The 24,035-nt window shown below is 39.2% G+C and overlaps 2 protein-coding genes across 2 annotated transcripts in view; both read left to right on the top strand.

Moving 5' to 3' along the window:
• Positions 1-23,537, top strand: part of LOC308678705 (vomeronasal type-2 receptor 26-like) — a gene marked incomplete at both ends in the record, with an annotated part of 38,461 nt that extends 14,924 nt beyond the window's left edge. The window contains 2 exons of the mRNA XM_081345942.1: positions 19,896-20,022; positions 22,636-23,537. Of these exons, the coding sequence (XP_081202068.1) occupies positions 19,896-20,022; positions 22,636-23,537 (1,029 nt within the window). The remainder of the gene's footprint in view (positions 1-19,895; positions 20,023-22,635) is intronic.
• Positions 3,459-6,091, top strand: LOC308677786 (vomeronasal type-2 receptor 26-like; the record flags this gene model as incomplete). The annotated part of the gene is made up of 3 exons (XM_081344482.1): positions 3,459-3,596; positions 4,494-4,620; positions 5,187-6,091. The coding sequence occupies 3 exons, from the start codon at positions 3,459-3,461 to the stop codon at positions 6,089-6,091; spliced, it is 1,170 nt and encodes a 389-aa protein (XP_081200608.1).
• Positions 23,538-24,035: the final 498 nt, after the last annotated feature.

Here is a 24,035-nt window from a genome sequence, read left to right as displayed (position 1 = left end):
CTGCATCTCCTTCAATTCTTGTGGGCTCATGGAATACAATTTGGATTTGGGGAGTTTCGCACTTGGGCGGATTTCTATGGAACAGTCCATGGTCTGGTGAGGGGGCAGTTCATTGCATCTTTCCTCACTGAATACTTCAGCCAGGTCTTTGTATTCCTCCAGTATCTCTGGTAGTTCCTTCCCCCCCCACACACAAAGTTTTCTCAGCTGGGGTTCCACTGTTTCGGGGCTGGGCTGGTGCCATGGCTGATTCCCTTTTTGGGAACCTGAGCTCTGCCATTCTCTAGTCCACCTGCGGGTTCCACTTCCATCTAATTGAACAAAAGAAATCAGTTTCTTCAGCCTCCTCACCTGAATTCCTGAATTCCCTACTAATGTTGGGCTTATGAGGCAGCGAGTGCAGCCAGAGTCAATTAATGCCCTGATTTTCACTTTCTTGGGCATGGCAGAGGCTAATAATTCTACTGTCTGGGTGAGGGGTGAAATGGGTTCACTTAAGAGGGATTCATTCTTTGAGTTGTTGTCCAACAAGTTGAACGTTCCTCTTGGATTGGTCAGAGTTTCCTTCCCTCGTTGGGCTGAAGCAGGGAACTTGATGACGTCTGTGCTCTTCATGGCAGTCTCTTTCAGCTTCACTGCAGTCTTCCAGGGTTTTCTGGCTGGAGCTCGATCAGTTTTCCAGACAGGGGTGCGTGAGCAGCATTCAGCTGTACGGTATCCCTCTTTCCCGCATCCTGAGGTTCTTTTTGTTGCTTTGACGAGTCACGAGTTGGCTCTGATGGCGATCTTCCCCATGATCTCTCCCCTTGTCATTGCCTCCTTGCTAGGTCGATCTCTGCTTCCTCAACCAGGATGTAACTGCAGCCAGTAGGGGTCTCCTCTGGGGATGCAAGCATCATAGAGATTGTAGTTTAACCCATCCTTGAAATGGCTGATCAAGATGCCTTCCAGCCAATTCAGCTGAGAACTGCTAGGTGTATTCCACTACGGGTAGCCTGCCTCATTTCACTGTCTTTACTGTATATGTTCCTGTGCTTTCCAGTCAGCTATGGGGTCTTCGAATTGACGCCTACAAGCTGTCATGAATTTATTGAAGTTTTGCACCTCTGGGGCATCCGCATCATGTAGGTCCATTACCCAATCTGCCGTGCTACAATCTAGGGCTGCTTGCACAATGCGAATCCTGGCTCGGTCACTTGGAATGTTGTAGTTCATCACTTGGGTCAGGAAAAATCCCAAGTGTCATGGCTCCCCCTGGTACTTCACTTTCAGTGGTGGGAACTTCTCAATGGATCAATACCTCTTCTTCGACTTGTGTCATCTCCCATCTCTGTCTGCGGTGGCTGCAGTCTCGATATTGCTTTTGGAAGGCCCTGGGTCTGTTGGCTAAGACCCTCCTTCATCTGTCCCTTCTGTGGAGCTTAGGCTAAGGGTGTCCCGGCATGGGTCGGCTTTCTCTCCTCTCATGGAGTCGAGTGCTATTTTCATCATGTCGATTGCCCATTCCAGCATTCAGCTGGAGTGAAGTGACCGGTCGTCCTCACCTTTGCTAAGGTGGAGAGACTTCTCTATCTCGGCTTTCCAACCTGGTTGATGACTGCCTTGTCTGAGCATCACCTTCCTGGCTTCTTCTCCCAATCCTCCTTCTTCCCAACACCCATCAACCACCTGGGCCTGTGGCAGCATTCTTCAACCACTTCCTCTTCTGATGGCCTTGAGGATTTGGAGCTGGAGTATTCAAGGGATCTCCTTGGTGGGAGGCTCCCCACCCATTGCAGGTTCCTCCCTCTCCATTCCAATGTCCGACATCATTTGCTAAGTCCCCCAGTAAGGGTCTTCCTTCCGGGCTAACTTTTACTGCACATCCTGTCTAATGTCAGATAGCATTTTATTTTTTTAAAAAACCAAATAGTTGAAATTTTGCTTTTTAATATTGTATTCCATAATTGTGGGTTTCTCATACATTCTTTTCTTCAAATTTTAATGTATAAATTATAGAATGAATGAACAGAGTGATTTGATTAATCTTATTTGAATCTGTTCTTTGGCTATTTCAGTAACACACATACAAAAAGTGCTTTTTGAATCAATGTTTACAATTAAACTGCAACTGTACAAAATTTATGATGTTTTTACCCCAATTTCTGAACTAAATCATTAGACAGAAATTGAGCAAGGAGGCCTGCTTTAACTATCTTTGGATGGATATTAATTCAAATGGGAATTGGATGGCTCATCTTTTATATGCAACCCAGACAGCTGAAACAAGCAGCCCATTTTTGTTTGAGACTATCTAATCCTGATCTAAGAAAAGTCTAAAAGGAAAATACTATACATCTCCAGCACTCTGCCTGGAGACAAATGTGCCCAAACTTAAACATTGGATGTATGAGATTGTTTAATGTCTCTAACATTAAATTTTCTACCTCAGTTCTTGGTCCCATTTATTCTGGTTGATTCCTTTTTCACCCAGGAAATTAGGTCCCAGCAAAACATGGTGGAACAAGGTCTTATCCCCAAGAAGCCTTTGCACATGGGGTATGTTTCCATAAAAGATATCTTGAAATGCAGCTTGATTGATATACATAAGTAGGTAAATCAATGCACAATTTCTGCAAGTATCCTAGCTTGTTAAGAGACTTGGTATACTGTACATTCCCTAAGCAGCCCAATATTTTAAATATCTCACTTTCTCAAAGTTATGGAAAATTTTCACCCTTTATCACTTTAATATCCTTCCATAAAAAATTCTTAAAGTAGATATGACATAGATATGAGATCTCCTGATGTTAAGATTCAGTTCTACTTTTTCACTTTTGTCCTTGATTTTCTAGGTCCTTTTTCCAGGTCTTCCTTATTTCCAGCCAATAGTGTTGTATCATTTGAGTATTTCAAATTATTTGTGGTTCTTTCCTTAGTCTTCATTCCAACATCAGGCAGTTCCAAATCAAATTTCCACATGATCACTTCAGCATACAAAATTGAACAAAAATGGTGATAAAATACATCTCTGTCTAACTCTCTTCCGGATCCTGAACCAATCTGTGTCACCATAGAATGTTCTCATTGTTGCCTCATGATAAGTGTACAGTGATCTGATGAGTCTGATCAAGTGGGTTGCACTTGATCATGCAAAGCCGCCAATTGCCTATGGCATTCTACACAGTCAAAAACTTTTCTGTAAGCAATAAAACACATATATAGATCCTTTTGATATTCACATGCCTTTTCCATGAGCCATCTAATATTGGCAGTTTGATCTTGAGTGCTGCACCCCTTTCTAAAGCCAGCTTGTACATCAAGTAATTCTTGATCAATGACATTCTGTAGCCTCTGTTTAATAATCTTTAGCAGAATCTTACTTGAATGAGAAATCAATGCAATCATGAATAGTTGGAGCAGTCTCTGGCCTCACGTTTGTTTACCAGTGGGCTAAAAGCAGATCTTTTGCAGTCCTGATGCCATTAACAGATAGACCATATCTCTTGACACAGGGCAGCCCCATCAATACCTGGATCTTTCAGTTCAGCAATTTCACCATGTCCCATTCTACTTCTTTCATGATTAATTGGGCTGTCATCATTGTCATCTTGATAGTAAGTCAAATTGCTACAGAGACCTTCTGTGTATCTTTTCTATCTGTTCTTGATCTTCTGCTGATCACTTAGTACATTCCCATTGCCCTCTTTAAAAGTTCCTTGGCTTGCTGTAAAACTGGATCGCATCATTTTCACTCAAGCAAACATGAACTTAGAATGTCCCTTCCTGGTAGCTTCCATCAATTGTTGGGCTTTCTGAAGCCTTTCCTTCAACAATGTCATAAAATCCCTGACTACCAAAAGGTAGCCGTTGCTCTTCTCTATACCTTGCAGGTTGCCCTCCAGTCTGGAGGGTTCACTGTGGGTATCCATATCTGAGTCATATTATTGTCATAAAAAAATCTGTTGAGATTTTTTACAGGTAGTTCACCATTATCTTCCCTAGCCTTCCCCATTTGTCCAGGCTTGAGACTGGCATATATTTGATGAATCAACCAGAAGACGGGGTTAAACATTATTTTTATGTAACTGAAAATGATCAATGGAACAATTTCATGAATGGCTGGTACAGTTTTTTCAAAACAGCTGCAAAGTTGAATACAATAGATTGTCACAGTAGCAGTTATGTACTGTATATTTGGAAAGGATTAGGGCTAGGGCTAGGGCTAGGGCTAGGGTTAGAGTTAGGGTTAGGGTTAGGGTTAGGGTTAGGGTTAGGAGTAGACAATACTGTGCATAGTAGGCCAGTGTCTACATAAGTAAAAGACAGCATTTAAACAATTTTACAAATAAAATGCATATTAATTTCATTGTAATTTCTTTGTTTGGTGGTTATGAGCCACTGAGTTGAGAAGCATACAGATTAAAAAATATATTATTAATTATATCCTAACTTAAACTGACAGGATAGCTCAGAATTGCTCTATCTTTGTTTGTTTGTTGTTTCTCCTTCAGTCCCAGCCTGTTTCTATATGTACTGAGAGTTGTCGTCCTGGTACCAGCAAGAAAATCAAGGAAGGGCAGCCGTTTTGTTGCTATGATTGCATTCCATGCCCAGATGGGAAAATTTCAGAGAAGGAGGGTAAGAAATGTTATGCTGGGATTTATCTCACAAAATGGTAGCAGTTTCCAAATGCAGCCTTATGTACCTGAAGACTCTTTTTTAACCAGTATTCTAAATAGGACTGATACAGTATTTTAGTGTTAGGGCGTGCTAAAGAGAAATCAGGTGATTATTATTATCCTATCCAGTTCAAATGCATAGATTATATGGATAATTATATAATTATATAAAGAATTAGAATTCTAAAGATAATTTACCTATTCAAAGTTTTCAAATTAAAACATATCACAGACGTTAAACGGATTGCTTAAAGGGTTAGAGCAGGGGTGTCAAACTGCCGACCTGTGGGCCGGCTGCATCACACAGAGGGTCCACCCACCCCAGTTCTGGCAATGCAAAAAAAGTCACAATACGTCATGACACATCACGTGACGTGGTGTGTTTGACACCTTTGGGCTAGAGAATAATTGAAGTGTACAGACAATAATGGTTTAATGAATTGGGCATATTTTTAAAATATGTAAATAATATTATTGATATACTTTATATTCTACAAATGGTCATAAAATCATTTTATTTTTCAGATACAAACGATTGTTACTTGTGTCCAGAAGGAAGCTATCCAAACAACAATCAGGATTCCTGTATTCCTAAAACGTTGACATTTTTGTCTTATGAGGAACCTTTGGGAATCAGTTTAGTCTCCTTTGTTCTTTTCTTTTCTTTGATCTCGGTGGTGGTGCTTGCAATATTTGCGAAGAACCACAACACTCCTATCATCATTGCCAACAACCGAGACCTCACTTACATTCTCCTCATCTCCCTCCTGCTCTGCTTCCTTTCTGCATTCCTGTTCATTGGTCATCCTGAGAAGATGGTATGTCTCCTGCAACAAACGACTTTTGGGGTTGTCTTTGCAGTGGCTGTTTCTTCAGTGTTGGCAAAAACCGTCACAGTGGTTCTGGCTTTTATGGCCACCAAGCCAGGATCCAAGATGAGAATGTTTGTGGGAAAGAGACTGTCTAACTCCATTGTCATTTCCTGTTCTTTTATTCAAATAGGTATTTGCATGACATGGCTAACAACCTCTCCCCCATTCCCAGACGCTGACATGGATTCGGTAGCTGAACAAATTATTCTGCAGTGCAGTCAAGGTTCTGTGACTATGTTCTACAGTGTCTTAAGCTATTTGGGCTTCCTGGCTGTTATTAGTTTCATAGTTGCCTTCATGGCCAGGAAATTACCTGATACTTTCAATGAAGCTAAGTTCATCACCTTCAGCATGTTGGTCTTCTGCAGTGTTTGGATATCCTTTGTTCCAACCTACCTGAGCACCAAGGGGAAGTACATGGTAGCAGTGGAGATATTTTCCATCTTGGCCTCTAGTGTTGGTTTGCTGGGCTGCATCTTTCTTCCTAAATGTTATGTAATTGTTTTAAGGCCTGATTTAAACAACAGAGAAAGTTTAATGAAGAGAAAACAATTCTGATTTTGATTTGTAATGTCCTTTCTGTGGTTTCTAATTATGAAAACAATACCATCTATCTACAGAGTCATAAGGCTCTTTATCAACCACTGCAGTCCTGGTTTCCATGTGCAGGTATTGCTGCATCAGTTCACTATGAAAAATGTGCAGCACAGTGGCTGTGCTCACACATAAGGGGAAAGAATAAGCAGCCCATGAAAGAGTCATGCAAGGCTAAAGATAGGCTTAATAATAAAAAAAGAAGTCTCTCCCATTTATGTTCCATTGTTTAAAACATTTCCCCCATAGGATGTGCATAGATACAGCTATCTGCATGCAATGAAATATCATTTTAAAAATATTTCTTTATGAAATTAAAGAGATAGGAAAAATTTTACTCATACAGTGCTATAAAGAATCTGGTATAACATAAAAAGGATAAGAAAAGTGGATATGGAAATTCTCAAGAATTTTATAAATTATAAAACAAATATTTTTCAAAAATGTTGACCAAAATATTGACCAAAACATCTTCTTTTGCTCACTCTTTCTTGGGGAAAAAAAGAATAAATAAAAAAAAATTGGTATACAAATTGGCAATTCATCTGTTTTCTTTATCAAGTGCAGATTTATTATTCCATTGAGATCTATTCATTTTTATCTTGCTTCGGATCGACCCAAGTCCCTTTGGCTGGCCTTTTCTGGTAGACCCAAGTTCCCCAGGACCATAGTTCCATGCCAAAACCCAGTCATCAACTTGCAAGCGTCACAGTGCTTTTGGCTGTGCAGTGTCGGAGACAACTCTGGATGCAGCCAAAACAGCTTAGTAATTAAGCGCTGACCCCATCTATGTTCGGCTGGGCTTCTTCCTGTTGATGTGCAGGGCACTGTGCATTGGCAAAGTAAGAAATCTGCTAGTCTGTGCTGCCAGTCGCTGGTTACAATTCTCTTTAAGGAGTCTTTGGTCATATGGACCATACATTTCACTTGGCCATTCGAGGCCAGGTGAAAGGGGGCTGAAATGGCAGGCCTTATCAGATTAGCCCTCAGGAAAGACTGGAATTCTGTAGCGGTAAACTGAGCCCCTTTGTCTAAGACTAGCATGTTGGGTAGCCCATGTGTTGCAAAGATCCTGAGCAGTTCCTGGATGGTCCTGGCAGTAGTCATATTTGGGACTGGTGTGACCTCTAACTGCTTAGAGTGGCTGTGCACCACCTAGCAACAGTTGTCCCTGAAAGGGCCCGGCAAAGTCAATGTGGATTCTTGACCATGGAGCGTGTGTAGACAGGAGCTTGTGGCATTTCTGGCCTTGATTGCTGACATGTGAAACAGATATGAACTTGAGCCTCAATATCTTTATCCAGCCCAGGCCACCAAAGGTAGCTCCTCGTGAGAGCCTTCATCCAGACTATTCCTGGATGGCCCTCGTCCAAAGACTCTAAAACCCTGGGTCTCAAAGAGCTTGAGATTATGACCCTACTGTCCCAAAGGATGCACCCCTTATGGGCAGAAAGCTCATCCTTCCTCATGAAAAAACTCTGGCAGTTTGGCTCCTGACATTTTTCAAGCTTTCCTGTCTACACCCAGTTCAAGACGTGGCTAAGCATCTTGTCAGTGGCTGTTTCCACAGCTACACTCCCAGCATGAAGGGGAGACTCTGGAAAATCCTGGATAGCCAGGATGCAAGCAGCCATAGTAGGATCTGGCTCTAATTATGGCAGGGGAAGCCTGCTGAGGCCGTCTGCATGGTCTATTTCTTTGTCCGGTTTGTGAATCAGGCTGTAACTATAAGCTGAGAGGAAAATAGACCACCTCAACGTTCATGGGGATAAGATCTGAGGTGTCTGTTTGTTCTTGGTGAATAACCCCACAAATGGCTTGTGGTCCATGAAGACCATGAAGTGGGGGCCATACAAGTAATCATGAAACTTCTTAATACAGGCCACTATGGCCAGTGCCTCCTTGTCTATTTGCATGTAATTGCATTCTGCTGAAGACAGTGTCCTAGAATAATAAGCGATGGGAGCCTGTCTCCCGTCTGCCATCAAGCGACTTAACACAGCCCCTACCCCATACGGAGATGTATCACAAGCGATGCAAAGAGGCAGCTTTTCCTGAAAATGGGTGAGTACTGAGTTCAAAGACAGCAGTGGTTTGACTGCCGTGAAGCTTTTCTCATGGACATTCGTCCACTGCCACTTTGCCTTTTTGTCCAAGAGACGGTGTAATGGCCTTGTGTGGAAGAAATGCATGATAAAAATTCAGAAGTCCAAGAAAGACCTGAAGCTCCCCCTTAGACTTAGGACTGGGAGGCTGCTGGATTGCTTTAAGCTTGGAATCTGCCGGATGAATGCCTGTGGCATCTATGCGGAACCTGAGGAATTCTGTTGAATTTACCCCAATCTTGCACTTTTCTCTTTTTAGCTTCAGCTCCGCTTTGCAGAAATGCTGAAGGACAGCTTTGAGCTGTTCAGCCAAAATCTCCTCTGACTCCCCTATGAGGACATCATTGAGGTAGGGGCACACACCTGGAATGTTCTTAAATGTATGCTCCATCACTCCCTGAAACAGCCCTGGGGCTACACTGACCCCAAACTGTAAACGCCTAATCTTGAAAACTCCCCTGTGGGTGGCAATGGTTTGAGCTTCTGCCATGGCCTCATCCACAGGCAGTTGCTGGTAGGCCTGTGCCAAGTCTAATTTGGCAAATACGTGACCTCCCTGTAGTGATGCCAAAATGTGGCTGACTACAGGCTCCCGTTATGCATGTTGTTGAACTGCTCTGTTAATAGTGCACTTATAATCTGTGCATATGTGCACCTCTCCATTGGCCTTAAGTGATGTGTCTATGGGGGTCTCCCACACCCCACTATCTACTGGCTGCAATACCCCCTGTTGCACCAGCTTTTCCAGCTCTGCATCAATTTTGGGCTTGAGGGCAAAAGGCACTCTATGAGGCCTGATCTGTATTGGGATTACGGTAGAATCAAGGTGGAGGGCAATTGGAGGTCCTTTGTATTTTCCTACATTTGGGCTGAACATATCAGCAAACTCTTGGCAAACTGCCGACAGGTCCACAGCTTGCATTTTGTGAATGCCAGTTACTTGGATGCCAGAGGCATCAAACCAGTCTAGGCCGATGGGGCTTGTGCAATGACCCTCGACAATCACAACATCCAATGGACCATCAAACCCCTTGAACTGCACATTGAGCATAGCTTCTCCTTTAACAGCTATGCGGGAGTTTTGGAAATCCATCAGCAACAGGTTAGATGGTCTGAGGTTTACTCATTTACCGCTGTGACTACATATGTGGTTAAAGGTACCTTGGGAAACTATAGATAGGGCTGACCCAGAATCCAGTTCCATGTTACATGGGACTCCCTGAAGCTTGACTTTTAGCCTAAGCTTCTCTTTAAGGGGGCGATGGGTGCCAGTTCTGAACACGCTCCTTCGGCTGGACCAATAGTCGACTTTGTGTTGCTCAGGGGCCCCAGTACCTTTCCTGAATACTTCTTCATGTGGTATGTCCCCCTGGCAATCTCTGCAGATGCCGGCAATGTGGCCTTGCTTGCTGTGTGAAACCTGCACTCCGAGCATCTATAATGGCCTCCACAGCCCGCACATCAAGTGAAGGGAACTGCCTTCTCAAACAGCTGCTTGTTCCTCTCTGGCTTCTTCTGAAGCTGATCAACCTCAAGATCTGTGTCGGTGTCTTTTGTTCTTTCGGCGTCCTCGTGGTGGACAGTTTCTGGGCTGGGAGCAATCTTGGAGGGCTGTAAAAACTTGACAGCTCCTCTGGCAGCTTCATCAGCCATCACCTCCTTCAGGACACCTTGGAATGTAAGAGTCTCTTTAGCAAATAATTTCTGTTGGAGATCTCGATTCCACAATCCACAGACTAATCGGTCTTGCAGTCTTTCTTCAAGATCTGCAAAGTTGCATAGCCGGGATGCCTGATGTAGGATGGCTATGAACTCAATGGCAGACCCTCCTGGCTGCTGCTCCCACTGCTCAAACGCATGCTGGCATGTGATTACAGAGAGCTTTGAGCTTCTTTTTAAGATCTGCATAGGTGACTGACTCGAGTGTAGCTGGGGCTACCAGTTTCTCAGCTATGTCAAATGTAGCCAGGCCACACATGCATAGGAGTGTTGCAGCCTTCAAGCCATCTTCGCTAACCTGGTTAGCACGCAGATAATTCTCGATACAGGAGATGTAAGAACTCTACCTCTTGGGATGTGTCACATCGAATTCTGCCAATTTTCCGACCTTGGCCATGGTGAGTTTTTCTTCGTTTTTGCAATGCCTCGTGCTGCTGTGCTAGCCCTAGGATGGATCCTCAGGGCATGGTGGTCTCCAGCATGACTTTCTGGCAGACCGAGGGGAGGGACCGTAGTTTCAGCCAGGCTCAGGTGCTGGTCTCACCCCCTAGTGTCTTCTGTCTTCTCTTAAGCAGCACATCTCACCTTCGTTGCCACTGTTATGTTCTCAGTTTGGTGAGGCATTAATGAGGCAGAATGGTGAAAGAGCAACACATTTATTCAGTAAAGACAGAAGTAGCCCCAAATGCTGCTCGGCTTCTATTTATCTGGTCTGCCACTAGTCGGCAGCCAATGAGTTTAAACAGTAACTTCCCACCTGAAATGTAAGTAACAACTCTGGAGACAAGCTGTCTGGAGTTTAACCGTAATGGCTGTTAACCATTGCACACACAGTTTACAAGCAACTTATCCCAATACATAACAGGTATGGCCAGCCATCTACAATCCTGAAACAACCAGCTTATGTGAGAGATGAAGAATAATTGAAAGTAGATCCTGATCTTATCAACAAGATCTTCGTTCACCTCACAAAACCCAATAATCCAAATCAAAAAACCTACATCATCCCTTAAAAACAGATTAATCCCCATTCCAGTCTGACATGATGGTTTCTCAAAATCCTAAAAAACTCTTTTGAGGGGATCAGTTCCATTTCCTCATTGACAACTATCCAGAAGTTGCTGAAGTTCCTTGCTTCTTTCAGATGCTATAATTTTAATATTAAATAGTTCCACTTTTTAACAACATTTTCATGTCACCCTTTTAAAAAAAATCCATTTGTACTTTGTTGATATTGTAGCATGCTTAGAACTCTAAGAATAAATGACAGAAAGAAATCTTTCAGATTAATAAATAATAAACAACACAATGCCCCACAAAAGAAAATACTTAAGAAACAAATGGAGATAATAAAACAAAAATTAAATCTAGCTGAGATAGAAATAATAGCTCAACAGATTAAAAGGGCTAAACAGAACTTTTTTGAAAATGCCAACAAATTGGAGAGAAGGTTAGCATAAAGATTGGGAAAAAAGACAAAAAACTGATGAATAAGCTGCAAGATTCAAAAGGTATAAACTATAAACATTTGCAGATGACTTGGTTTTTATATTGGAAGATCCACTTGAAACAAACACTGAACTTATGGAGAAAATAGAAAAATTTGGAGAAGTGGCAGGGTTGAAAATAAACAGAAAAGACTAAAGTGCTAACAAAAAAATTAACAAAAAACAAAAAAAACAACTAGCAAAAAAACCCAAATCTTCAAATAATTAAAAAAAAGTTAAATACTTGGGAATTTATCTAACAACAAGATGTGTAACAATAAAAGAAGATAATTATGTAATATTGCTAAAACAAATAAAATTGGATGTGGAAAAGTGGAAAAAGTTACAACTTTCAATGCTGGGGAGAATAGCAACAGTGAAAATGAATATCTCACCAAAAATACTCTTTCTATTTCAAACTGTAAGACTGGGAAAAGTCTTTTTTGATGAACTGAAGACAACAATACTGAAATTTATCTAGCAAGGAAAAAAAATCTAGAATTAGACTGAAAGTGCTACAAGAAGCAAAATAAAGTGGAGGATTTGGACTGCTGGACTCGATGTTATACTACCAAGCAACTATTTTAACATGGCTTAAAGAATGAATTAAATGTAGTGTAATGTTATTATACCTAGAGGGGCATGACCTACAAATTGGTTGGCATGCCTTTCTGTGGTATGGGAAGAATAAAATGCATAGATACTTTCAAAAACATTTTATAAGAAATGCACTTTATTATAAAAGCGGGGAAAAATAAAAGCGAAAATTTATATCAAGATACCTGAATGGCTTTCAACAATGGAAGCTTTTGCTTACCCAAATTTAATTAATTACAAAGATAACTTGGACAATGAAGGAAAATTGAAAGACAGACGAGATTTACAAGAACAAGGTATTGATCTAGCATGGTGGCCATATTTGCAAATCCAAATGAAATATGAAGAAGATGTTAAAACACTGGGATTTTATAAAGAACAGACACAATTTGACCAGATACTGTTAAAAACAGATAAAAAGTTGATTAAGAAACTCTATAAATATCTGTTAAGCTTAAAGATGGAGGAAAAACAAGTAGAAGAAACAATGATAATATGGGCAAAGAACTTTGGATATAATATAGAATTAGAAGACTGGCAAAAGTTATGGGAAAGAAATGTTAAATTAACTAAAGCAGTGGCATATAAAGAAAACTTATATAAAATGTTTTACAGATGGCATCTGACACCAGTGAGATTAGCAAAAATGTTTAAAAATACTTCAAACAAGTGTTGGAAATGTAAACAAAGACCAGGAACCTATTATCATATCTGGTGGACATGCCCTAAAGCAAAAAGATTTTGGTTAAAAATACACTTATGGTTGGAAAAAATGGAACAAATAGACTTTAAGCCAGAATTATTTTTGTTAGGAATAATAGGAGCAAATTATGAGAAAGACTGTATATATTTAATTTTACACGTACTAACTGCAGCAAAAATTCTATTTGACCAACATTAGAAAAATGAAAACAGTAGCAACAATAAAACTGTCCAGCGTTACCCTGTGGTAAGATGGACAACCAATAAATAAACAAACAAATAAATAAATAGTATCAAACAACCATAAAACAGTAAAAACAATGAAACAAAAACCTTGCACCTTAAATGTCCCCTTGAGAGGCACTGCAGCAAGCTCCAGTTGCCTTCATTCCATACTTTCTCTCTATATAAAATCCATATTTTATTTTTATAGAATTTTTACTTTCCATTTATAGCAGGGATCTCCAACCCTCCCAGCTCTGGCCTGCTACCTGGCCACGGCCCATTGGGAACTGGGTTGCCAAAGTGGCAGGCAAGCACACGAAGCTTCATTTGCTCATGTGCAGGATTTAGGTGTGGGTGCCGCTGAAGTCACTGCCGCCAGTCTGCAGAACCAAAAAAGGTTGGGGACTCTTGATCTATAAAAACTTTCCCCAGCATTTTGCTAAAAAGCCAGGTTCTAATGGCTTTCCAAAAGGCTTAAAGGATGTGGACCCAAATGAAGTTTTTCTATAAGCTAAGGCAGTCCCTGAAAAGGCCAATTTCCAAAATCCCACCAGGCAGCAGGATTTCAGGAAAGTGATTTGGTGCATGCATACTCCATCAGATCTAGTGGCACAGGCAGATATTCTTAGGGAGAGCTAATTCTGCAAATAACCAGGTCCCATGTCATGTAGGTTTTTAGAGCTGATAACCAGCATCTTGAATCAAATTGAGAAGGAAACTGGGAGTCACTACAGCTTGTGCAACCAAGGCATAACATTGGTAAATCTTTGAGCATCCCATAGCATGCAAGCTGTGCAGTCTAGATTATATCAGCAATGTCCTAGAATTAGAAAAACCAAATATTACCAAAGTTCTGAATTCTATTTCATCATCTTTCTGAGATAAAAACATTTATTTATTTATTTATTTATTGCAGACATGAATGACTGGCACAATCATGTATATGGAAATTGTCCAGGTAAGGCAGTATTTTTCTATTCCCAAGTTAATAAATTGGGAGGGGGGAATCTTTCAAATGTAACTGTGAACCTGTATACTGTTAACATACTTCTCTTTGCTAACCTAAGGGGAATGCTACTTCATCCGCAAATCATTTGGGAATGGAAGTACGACTTAATAATAGCTTTTCTGTTTTGAATCTAAAGTTTTGCATTTTATTCTGCTTCTTCACTATGGAGTTCACTGCTCACAAAACAAAGCTTACAACTAAGATTGTTGCTACTTTTTCTCTCTTGAGATATATATGCATAAACACTGATGCCATTTAGAGCTACAGAGAAGAGACAAGATTATGGACAGGTAAGGATCCATAACGCTAATGCTAGGCAGTCTGAGGTTCAGACTCTATCAGGAGATTGAGGCACCATTCAAGTCAGGCAGTATTAACCACAGATACAGTAATGGCTGGGACCTAGAAGAAAAGGGAATTTTATCATTTGCCTTTGCACTGAGGATGGCATTTTTATTAGTGTTCCTACTAGTACTACTTCCTCCCATGGTGTGCAAGAGTGACAGATGTAGCATGCATAATCCACACACTCCATATCACAAATACCATCATCTGGGAGACCTTATGGTTGGTGGCATTGTTTCACAGGCTGCAATTGTCTTCAAAGAAATCAGCTTAACCAAACCTCCCCCATCAGCAATGCCTGGAGATTTTATGTAAGGAATTGTCCATTTAATTGTCTTTCAGAGATTTCAGTCACTGAAATAGTAATATCTGGCCCTAATTATTGGCTAACACTAAGGAGATACTGAGAAATATAGTTTGGAAAGTATTCACACATTTAAAACAACATTCCAAAATCTTAAGATCCTCCATATTTGTGATTTTGATTCCCAGTTTTTTGAAGATGGGTAGGAATTAAATAAGTGGATGCTTAGATAATAGAAGTCTAATTTAAACCTATTTCTTCCTGTAATATTTCCATTGTCTTCCTTGCTTTCTCCTGCCTGGTCTCTCATGATGCTACCTTCTTACATATATATTTTTTTAAAAAAAAATGCCCTTCCAGTTTCAATATGGTTTTCTGTCTGGGAAATATTTATTGATAATTTTAAAAATCCCCTGGAAAAGCAATCTTCTTTCTCACAGAAACACAAGTAATCCAGAAACTTTTATAGAAATGCTAATATGTGTAATCCTAGCTATTTGCAGGAGCTTAAATAGCTGTACCTTTGAAAACCATTTATTCTGAGTTTTAAGTACTTTTCAGATTCCTTCAGTTCCTTATTTTGAATGTAATTCAGTTCATTTATATAATCAGTACAAATAATTGTAAAAACATTTACATATATGAATGTTTTTATCCCCATCCTTTTGTATGTTGCCTAATAAAGTTCCATGGATGCTGTCCATATGTGTGTATATATATACCTGAATATGGTATCTGGGAAAAAGTTATATATTGCTGTCAATTTGTACTAATTCAATATTGTTACTTCAAGAGATGCAGAGAATGAAGTCTGGTATTATTTACCTCTATTCATATTCTCTCATTGTAGCCCCGTTGCTAAGAATTTCCAACACATCCTGGCTATGGCATTTGCTATAAAGGAGATAAATGAAAACCTTCAAATCTTACCCAATCTCACCTTGGGTTTCCATATTTATGACAGCTATGACAATGCTCAAAGGACATACCAGGCTACAATGCTGTTTCTTTCATCAATGGAGAGACTGATTCCCAATTACAGCTGCAACAGCCATAATAATTTAGTATCTGTTCTTGGGGGATTAGATGCTGAAATCTCTCTTCATGTGTCCACCATGTTGGATATCTATAAAATTCCACAGGTAGGATATATTTTTTACAACATATATGAAATTTAACATACATAAATCCTGCAAACATTTAGTTAGGTAGTTTCAATTGCTACAGAACAAAATATTATTAAATTTAAATATCCCTTTCAAGGCAGTGCTTATAAAAGAAGGGACCAATGACTGGCAGTGACTTCTCAAACTAAAAAAAGGTTTTAAAAGTTTGCTCTTATTAAAGATAGAAACACCTTTCACCCTCTAATGTCTCATTCACAAGAGTTTCATTGTTAAGGTTTGATCCTTCTGAAAATGAACTTATATTCCATTTCTACAATATTATTTAAAAAATCTGACCATTTTCTTTGGATATATATTATATCAATAAATAGTCTAAATTACATGCTTACATGACATATTGATTCCAGACTACACTTTACATTTGTGGAGCGCAAGGCAAGCAGAAACTGGAGGTGACAGAAAGGAAATAATGGCTTTCTTAGGAACAAAGATGCAGGAAATTGGGAATCAACAGGAACAGATCTATAAATACTCAGAACAGGAAGGCTGAAAGGAATATCCTACAAGTCAGATAAAGTAACTAAGACTTAAAATGAGGTAACAGCCAAAATATTGCTGTAAATCAGATAAAAATTGGAAGCAGAATGCATCTTTCCTTGCCTCTCGGTGAATATCTCCAAATTCTACTGAAATAAGGAAGAAGGATCCAAGTTCTTTCATAAATCAGGGGCTCAAAAATATACTGCATCTCTCTAAATCATTTTGACTCTTAGTAAAACATTTCAGAATTGTCCTACACAATTTAACATCATTAGGATGAGTTTGAAAGGATGTTTCAATGAGTTCTAAATTTAAGGCACCATCCTAAGATTTATGACAAAACAATGCATACACTAAATACAGCAGGAACTGAAATAGGATTTCAACTAAGCATGTCGAAGGTCGGTTTATATAAGTATTGGTAGGATTCTTAATATATTTTATTTACATTGTAAGGGTTCTATACATGCTGTTCTTATTTTCACCCACTTTTCTCTAGCTTATTTATGGCTTGGCTCCATTGATGAATGAAAAATCTCCAGAGCTCACATTTTACCAGATGGTTCCCCCAGATCCACTTCAGTATGCAGGAATTGTCTCACTGCTCCTACATTTTAGGTGGACATGGATTGGGATCCTTACCATGGACGATGACCAAAGTGAAAAATTTGTACAAACTGTGATTCCAGTTTTTTCCAAAAGAGGGATTTGTTACTCTTTCATTGAAAAAATTGCTAAATTTAGTGATATAGGTGGACTTTATGATATGCTTCATAAAGGAGTAAAAATATATGATCAAGTCATGGGTAGTAAAGCCAATGCGTTTGTGATCTATGGGGAATCCTTCACCATGATATTTTTGAGATGGTTGCAATATATACCAACTATAGAAAAGACAAGAACTAGACCAAAAGGTATTGTGTGGATAATGACAGCCCAGATAGCGCTGACTTCCTCAGCATTTCAACGCTCCTGGAGTACGGAAATAGTCCATGGTGCTCTCTCCTTCTCAATTCCCTCTGCTTATCTACCAGAGTTTCGGTCGTTTGTTGCAAAACAAAACCCCATCGTCAGTAGAAAGGAAAATGGGTTTATCAGTCAGTTTTGGCAAGACGCTTTCAATTGTGTGTTCTCAAATGAGGTTGTGAGTGATGTGCCTGAAGACATTTGTACTGGGACAGAGAACCTGAAGAGCCTTCCTGCCCCTATTTTCGAAATAGACATGACCGGCCATAGTTACAGTATCTACAATGGTATTTATGCAATAGCTCATGCTTTCCATGCCATATCCACATCTAGATATAAACACAGAGCAATGAGGGTCAGAAGAGGAGAAAAAAATCATAAACAAGATATCATACAGGTAATACAGGTGTTACAGGTGATCAATATCCTCATTTGCCAGAGCACCATCCATCTAAGTATGTTGGTAAGCCTGCATCTGCATTTCATCTGCTTTCCCATCTCCTGAATATGAAATAACAGCTCATAGCTTTGTCACAATAATTCCTTTCCATTGTTACTATCTGAATGTTTTATTTTGAATTCTATTGAGTCCCTCTCTATGACGTTTAGGATGTTAAAGTTATATTTATGAGAATAACATTATAAAACTCAGTCTACTGAATGTCTCATTGAACTGTGTTTGTCTGTCTATGCCTGTGTCTGTATCTGTCTGTCTGTCTCTGTATGTTTGTGCATGTGTGTCTCACTCTGTGTGAGAGAGAGACATGACAGCAGTGTTCCAATATTTGAGGGGCTCCTGCAAAGATGACAGGATCAAACTATTTTCCAAAGCACCAAAAGACAAGATGAGAAACAATCAATGGAAACTAACCAAGGAGAGAAGCAACATAGAACTAAGGAGAAATTTCCTAATGGTGAGAGCAATCAACAGTGGAACAACTTGCCTTCAGAAGTTGTAGGTGCTCTATCACTGGAGGCTTTCAAAAAGAGACTGTAAAATCATTTATCTAAAATGGTATAGGGCAGGGGTATCAAACTCGCAATATCATGTGACATGTCGCAATGCATCACAACTTTTTTTTCCATTGCCAGCAATAGAGTGGGAGCAGTTTCAGCATGACGCATCTGGCCCGGGGGCCAGCAGTTTGACACCCCTGGTATAGGGTCTCCTGCTCGACTAGAAGACCTGCAAAGTCCCTTCCAACTCTATTGTTCCATGGTCTATGTGTGTGTGATTCAGTGACAATAAATGTAAAAGATATCAACAAAGAATACAGTTGTATATCTTTTTTTTCTGCTATGAAAACTACCATCATAGGGATGAGTAGTTTAACTTTGCAAAAACTCTTGCATTTTGTTTGTTTGTTTGTTTGTTTGTTTGTTTAGCTTCATTACTTTCTAAGAGGAGTGTCTTTTAACAATAGTGCTGGGGACCAAATCTCCTTTGACCAAAATGGCATAATAAGAGCTGGATTTGATATTATCAACTGGATTGCTTTCCCAAACAAATCATTTCTTCGGGCAAAAGTTGGGAAGGTGGATCACCTAGCTCCTCCAGATCAAGGTTTAACTATCAATGATGACCTAATTACATGGCACGTTTTGTTCAACCAGGTAAGGTCCAGTTATCCCACGTGGTTCTGAATTAATTCTGACTTGTATTCTGATGTTCATTTTCTAGACGATGCTTGATGTACATGAAACATTGATATTAATAAGTTTTATGTCAGCTCATATGACGAGATCTTACTCATATCTGCTTAGATGGCTACCTCTGCTAATTATGTCTGAAACAAAAGTATATTATTATATCTATTACTGAAAATTGGTATGAAATGCAATTGGGTTGTTCTACACTTGTAAATGTTGGTTTAAACTTTCTTAATATTGGGACCTTTGCTCTTTTAAATTTGAAATCTGTGATTTCATCTATACTGGCAGGTACAGGTAGTCCTCAACTTTGTTTAGTAACTGTTCAAAGATACAGTGCCAATTGGTCCTCACACTAACAATCACTGCTGCATCCCCCATGATCACATGAGCAAAATTTGGGCACTTGGCAGTTGGTATTTTTTTTGTTTATTTGATTTCTTTTTTTATTTGATTTTCTGGTATGTATAATGGTTACAGGATCTGATATGGTATTTATGATGGTTACAGGATCCAATATTGTATTCATGATGGTTACAGTATGTGATATGGTATTTATAATGATTACAGGATCTTGAGGTTACATGATCACCATTTGTGATCTTCCCAGCCAGCTTCCAACCAAAGTCAAATGGGGAAGCTGGATTAATGTAACAACCACTTGATTTACTTAACAACTAAAGTGATTCACTTAAAAACTGTAGCAAAAACAAATTGACATGACTCAATCTTAGCAACTGCCTTACTTAGTTGCCATTTGAGAAATGGAAGTTAACTCTTTTGTTGCAAGACAATAATTTTGTTAGAGACCTGGTTTACTATATTTGTTTATTGCCTTTAAAGGAATTAATGGGGGAGCCTTTCTTCAAAGTACATTGATGGATAAACACAAGCAAAAGTGTTATGGAACAGAAAGAAATTAATGTGTACATTAAATGATGACAAAAAATGTATGCCTTCTTCAGACTATTGTTATTTTCTTTCATTCCTAGGTGCAGCCTATTTCTGTCTGTACTGAGAGTTGTTATCCAGGTTCCAGCAAGAAAGTCAAGGAAGGACAGCCGTTTTGCTGCTATGATTGCATCCCATGCCCAGATGGGAGCATTTCAACTGAGAATGGTAAAAAAAAAATCATTTGATCTGGGTTATCTGAAATGAATTTGCATAAAAATAAAGTACATGTAGTCTTCAACTTATGAACACAATTTAAAAATCCTCAACTTATGAGCCCAAAATTTTCATTGCTAAGCAAGACAGCTATTAAATGAGTTTTGTCCAATTTTACCCACCTTTCTTGTGACAGTTGTTAAATGAATCACTGCAGTTAAGTTAGTAACAAGGTTGTTAAGTAAATCTGGCTTCTCCATTGACTTTGTTTGTCAGAAGGTCACAAAAGGGATCACATGACCTCAGGATACTGCAACCATCATAAATGCATGCCAATTGCCAAGCATTTGAATTTTGATCATGTGATCACAGGGATGCTGCAATAGTTGTAAGTGTGAAAAATAGTTTTTTCAATGCTGTTGTAAATTTGAATGGTCACCAAAAATGTCTGTAAGTCTAGGACTACCTGTATACTGTATACTGTGTTTTGAGTTACTCCAGATAGTAGGAAGCTGTGATATGTTAATAAGTCACTTCTCAAACCAATGGATTAATAGATTCTGCTCAATAGAAGTTTAGACATAGTTTGCTCATGAATCATGAGTAACTATTTCCTACTTTCAAGAATCAATCTTTTTTAATTAACATCTGTCATTGAGGAATTTATGAAATGTACTTGCATATATGCTCCTCTCTGTGAACACTATTTAGATCATTATTTTTTGTGTTTCTTCTTGACCAGGGGTCTTCAAACATGGCCCTTTTATGACTTGCATGCTGGCTAAGAAATTCTGGGAGTTGAAGTCCACAAGTCATAAAAGGACCAAGTTTGAAGACCCCTATTCTTGACAGTTAAGTGTGGGGTGTTTTGTGGCAGGTGCTTCTCTGTTTGTATTCTAAAGTCCCAGACTTTATTTTCTAATACTTTGTTTATGTTGTTGTTCCCACCAGTTCTTGCTTGCAGGCAAATGATATTTCTTAGAAATATTCCTTTGAAGGTGTTGTTGATACTTTCATGTGTTTTTTCAAGTTGTTCCTTTTTTATCATGATAGAGGTATTATCTACATACTGGATCCGTATTTTGAGTTGTTTGCATGGGAATTTCTATGCATTGCATTATGATCTCTTCTATGAGTCTGAGAGCTGATCTCATGGGTGTTCCTCCAATTTGTTGGTATATATGTCCATCAAACTGAAAGTAGGTGGTAAGGCAAAGGTTGATGAAATCCATGATTCTGGGTATTTACATCTTAGTGTATTTGGTATATTTGGACACATGAAACTATCAACAACATCTTCAAAGGGAAGAAGAAAGCAGCAATGCATTCCCCTTCCTATATATTGTCATCAGCAGAGGCAATGTCATCAAATTAGAAACACAAGTCTATCATAAAACCACCTTCATTGATCAAATGCTCCACTACTAAAGTAGCAACCCAAATTACCACAAGAAAAGTTCTGTAAGAACACTATTAAATGAGCATGAATACACTGCAGCAACCCTGAACATCAGGAAAAAGAAACAGATCATCTCTACATCTTCCAACAAAACGTAGACCCATGCAACTTTATCAAAAACTGCCTGACATTTAACCCACTATAGCACAACCAATACAATCTGTGAACAGGGTACATGAAAACAGTTCAGAAACAACCAGTAGACTATTAGAACCACATGACACCATGATAGTACACAAACAAACTAAAGCCCTCCAAAACATCTTAAGTAAACCAAAAGACCCATAGCCTAAGAAAAGAAAACAGGAGATACCTACAACATACAGTGTAAGGATTGTAATGCAATCCTATGTAGGACAGACAGGTAGAAGACTAGCATATCCATGAACACCAATTAGAAATCAAAAGACATAATGAAAACTCCTTAATTGCATAACACATGGACAGACTTCATCATAGTTTTAACTGGGAAACCATGAACATCCCAGAGCAAGCTAAGTCCAAAAATGATAGAGAATTCCTGGAAACCTGGCACCCAGACAAATCAGCCATCAACAGGCACATAGAGATAAACAACATCTATATACCATTTCAAAAGGTACATCTCCATGCCATCAATCAATACCCAGAAGAGATTAACACCAACATTAATACTATACCAACAATTAAGCAGGAAACAATACCCAAACAAGGAACTATCAGCTCTGACAGTTCAGAGAGCACCAAGAACCCCACAGTTCAACCCTGGGCTTCAAATATTCTCTTCTGTCAGTATCATTATTTTTCTGGACTCCCTGTCCAGGGCTTCTAGTTCAATTTTAATCTAGTCCACCAGTCCAGCTGTGTATCTAATATCTGGAATTGTTAGGTGTTAATTGCCTTGATTATTTTCTTTCACTGAGTTTGAACATTGTCTCACTCTTCCAATGTTGTTGTTATAGTATGCCTATGCTTCTACTCTTCATGTAGACAAATTCTTAATTTAAAATAAAATTCAAAAGATAAAAAGATAATTATATGCAAAATTTATCAATAATCAGTGAGCTCAGAGACTTTCTATAAACCAACTTTTTTGTTTAAAAAGTTGTTTTATTACTGTTATAGGACACTGTTCATATTAATGACATGCTTGCAAGATAAACATAAAATATTTTCTTCTTTTTTAGACAAAAATGAATGCGTTAGATGCAAAGATGACTATTATCCCAACACAAGAAAAGACTTCTGTGTTCCCAAAATTGTCAGTTTCTTAACTTACAAAGAACCTTTAGGGTTGAGTTTAGCCTGTCTTGCACACTCTTTTTCCCTAGTCACAGTTCTGGTGCTAGGAATATTTGTGAAGAACCACAACACTCCCATCGTCATAGCCAACAACCGGGATCTGACCTACATCCTCCTCATCTCTCTCCTGCTCTGCTTCCTTTCTGGACTCCTATTCATTGGCCAGCCTAGAAAAGTGACTTGTCTTTTGCAACAAACAACTTTTGGAATGGTCTTCTCAGTGGCTATTTCTTCTATCTTGGCAAAAACCATCACAGTGATTCTAGCATTTATGGCTACCAAACCAGGTTCCAGAATGAGGAAGTGGGTGGGAAAGAAATTAACCAGTGCCATTGTTGTTTCCTGCTCCCTGATCCAAGCAAACATATGCACTTTGTGGCTGGCAATGACTCCCCCTTTCCCAGATGTTGATATGGTCTCGGTGCCTGAAGAAATTGTACTACAATGTAATGAAGGTTCTGTAATCATGTTTTATTGTGTCCTTGGCTATATGGGTTTCCTGGCTCTTATCAGCTTCACAACAGCTTTTCTTGCTAGAAAGTTACCAGACAGTTTCAATGAAGCTAAGTTCATCACCTTCAGCATGTTGGTCTTTTGCAGTGTTTGGTTGTCTTTTGTCCCAGCATACATGAGCTCCAAAGGGAAATACATGGTGGCTGTGAAGATCTTTTCCATCTTAACCTCTGGTGCTGGGCTTCTAAGTTGCATTTTTTTCCCTAAATGCTATGTCATTGTGTTGCGACCAGAGCTGAATAACAGGGAACAACTAATTAGAAGAAAAGAATGATAAAAATTATTTTTTATATTCTTGATCAATTTTTCTAAGGGTAGAATTCTGTTTCTGTATTCATAATAGAAGTTTTTTTTAAAAAATAGTATCTTTAGTTAATTGTCTGTATACATTTTGCCAACTCTACCCCTATTCCTTCATTGAAACTTTTATTTCTATGTCTATGTTATTAAACCTAAGCTGTGGACCAGCTCTCTAAAATGATCTATGAACAGACCAAGAGTAGAGAAAAAAGATTGATAAGTGCTGTAATATCTGTAAATTGTAATGCATTTCCTGGTACCTATTGTAGTATTCTTAGCTATTAACATGGTCAGAAAGTTTCCTCCTTGGCTTCCGGATGGCAAGGCGTCGCCGGAGGCAGCCATTCTTAGGCTGTCAGCCCCGCGGCTCCATAGAGCCGCCGAAAACAGCGCTGATCAGCTGTTTCAGCGGCTCGGAAGCCCCCTCCTCGGGAGAAGAGGAGGGGGTGAGCGCCCAGGTAGGGGTAGAGCT

This window comes from Vipera berus, assembly GCF_964194415.1.
Source record: "Vipera berus genome assembly, chromosome: Z".
Lineage (NCBI taxonomy): Eukaryota > Metazoa > Chordata > Lepidosauria > Squamata > Viperidae > Vipera > Vipera berus.
Note: the sequence above shows the minus strand (reverse complement) of the source record. Positions and strands in the feature narration are given on the sequence as shown.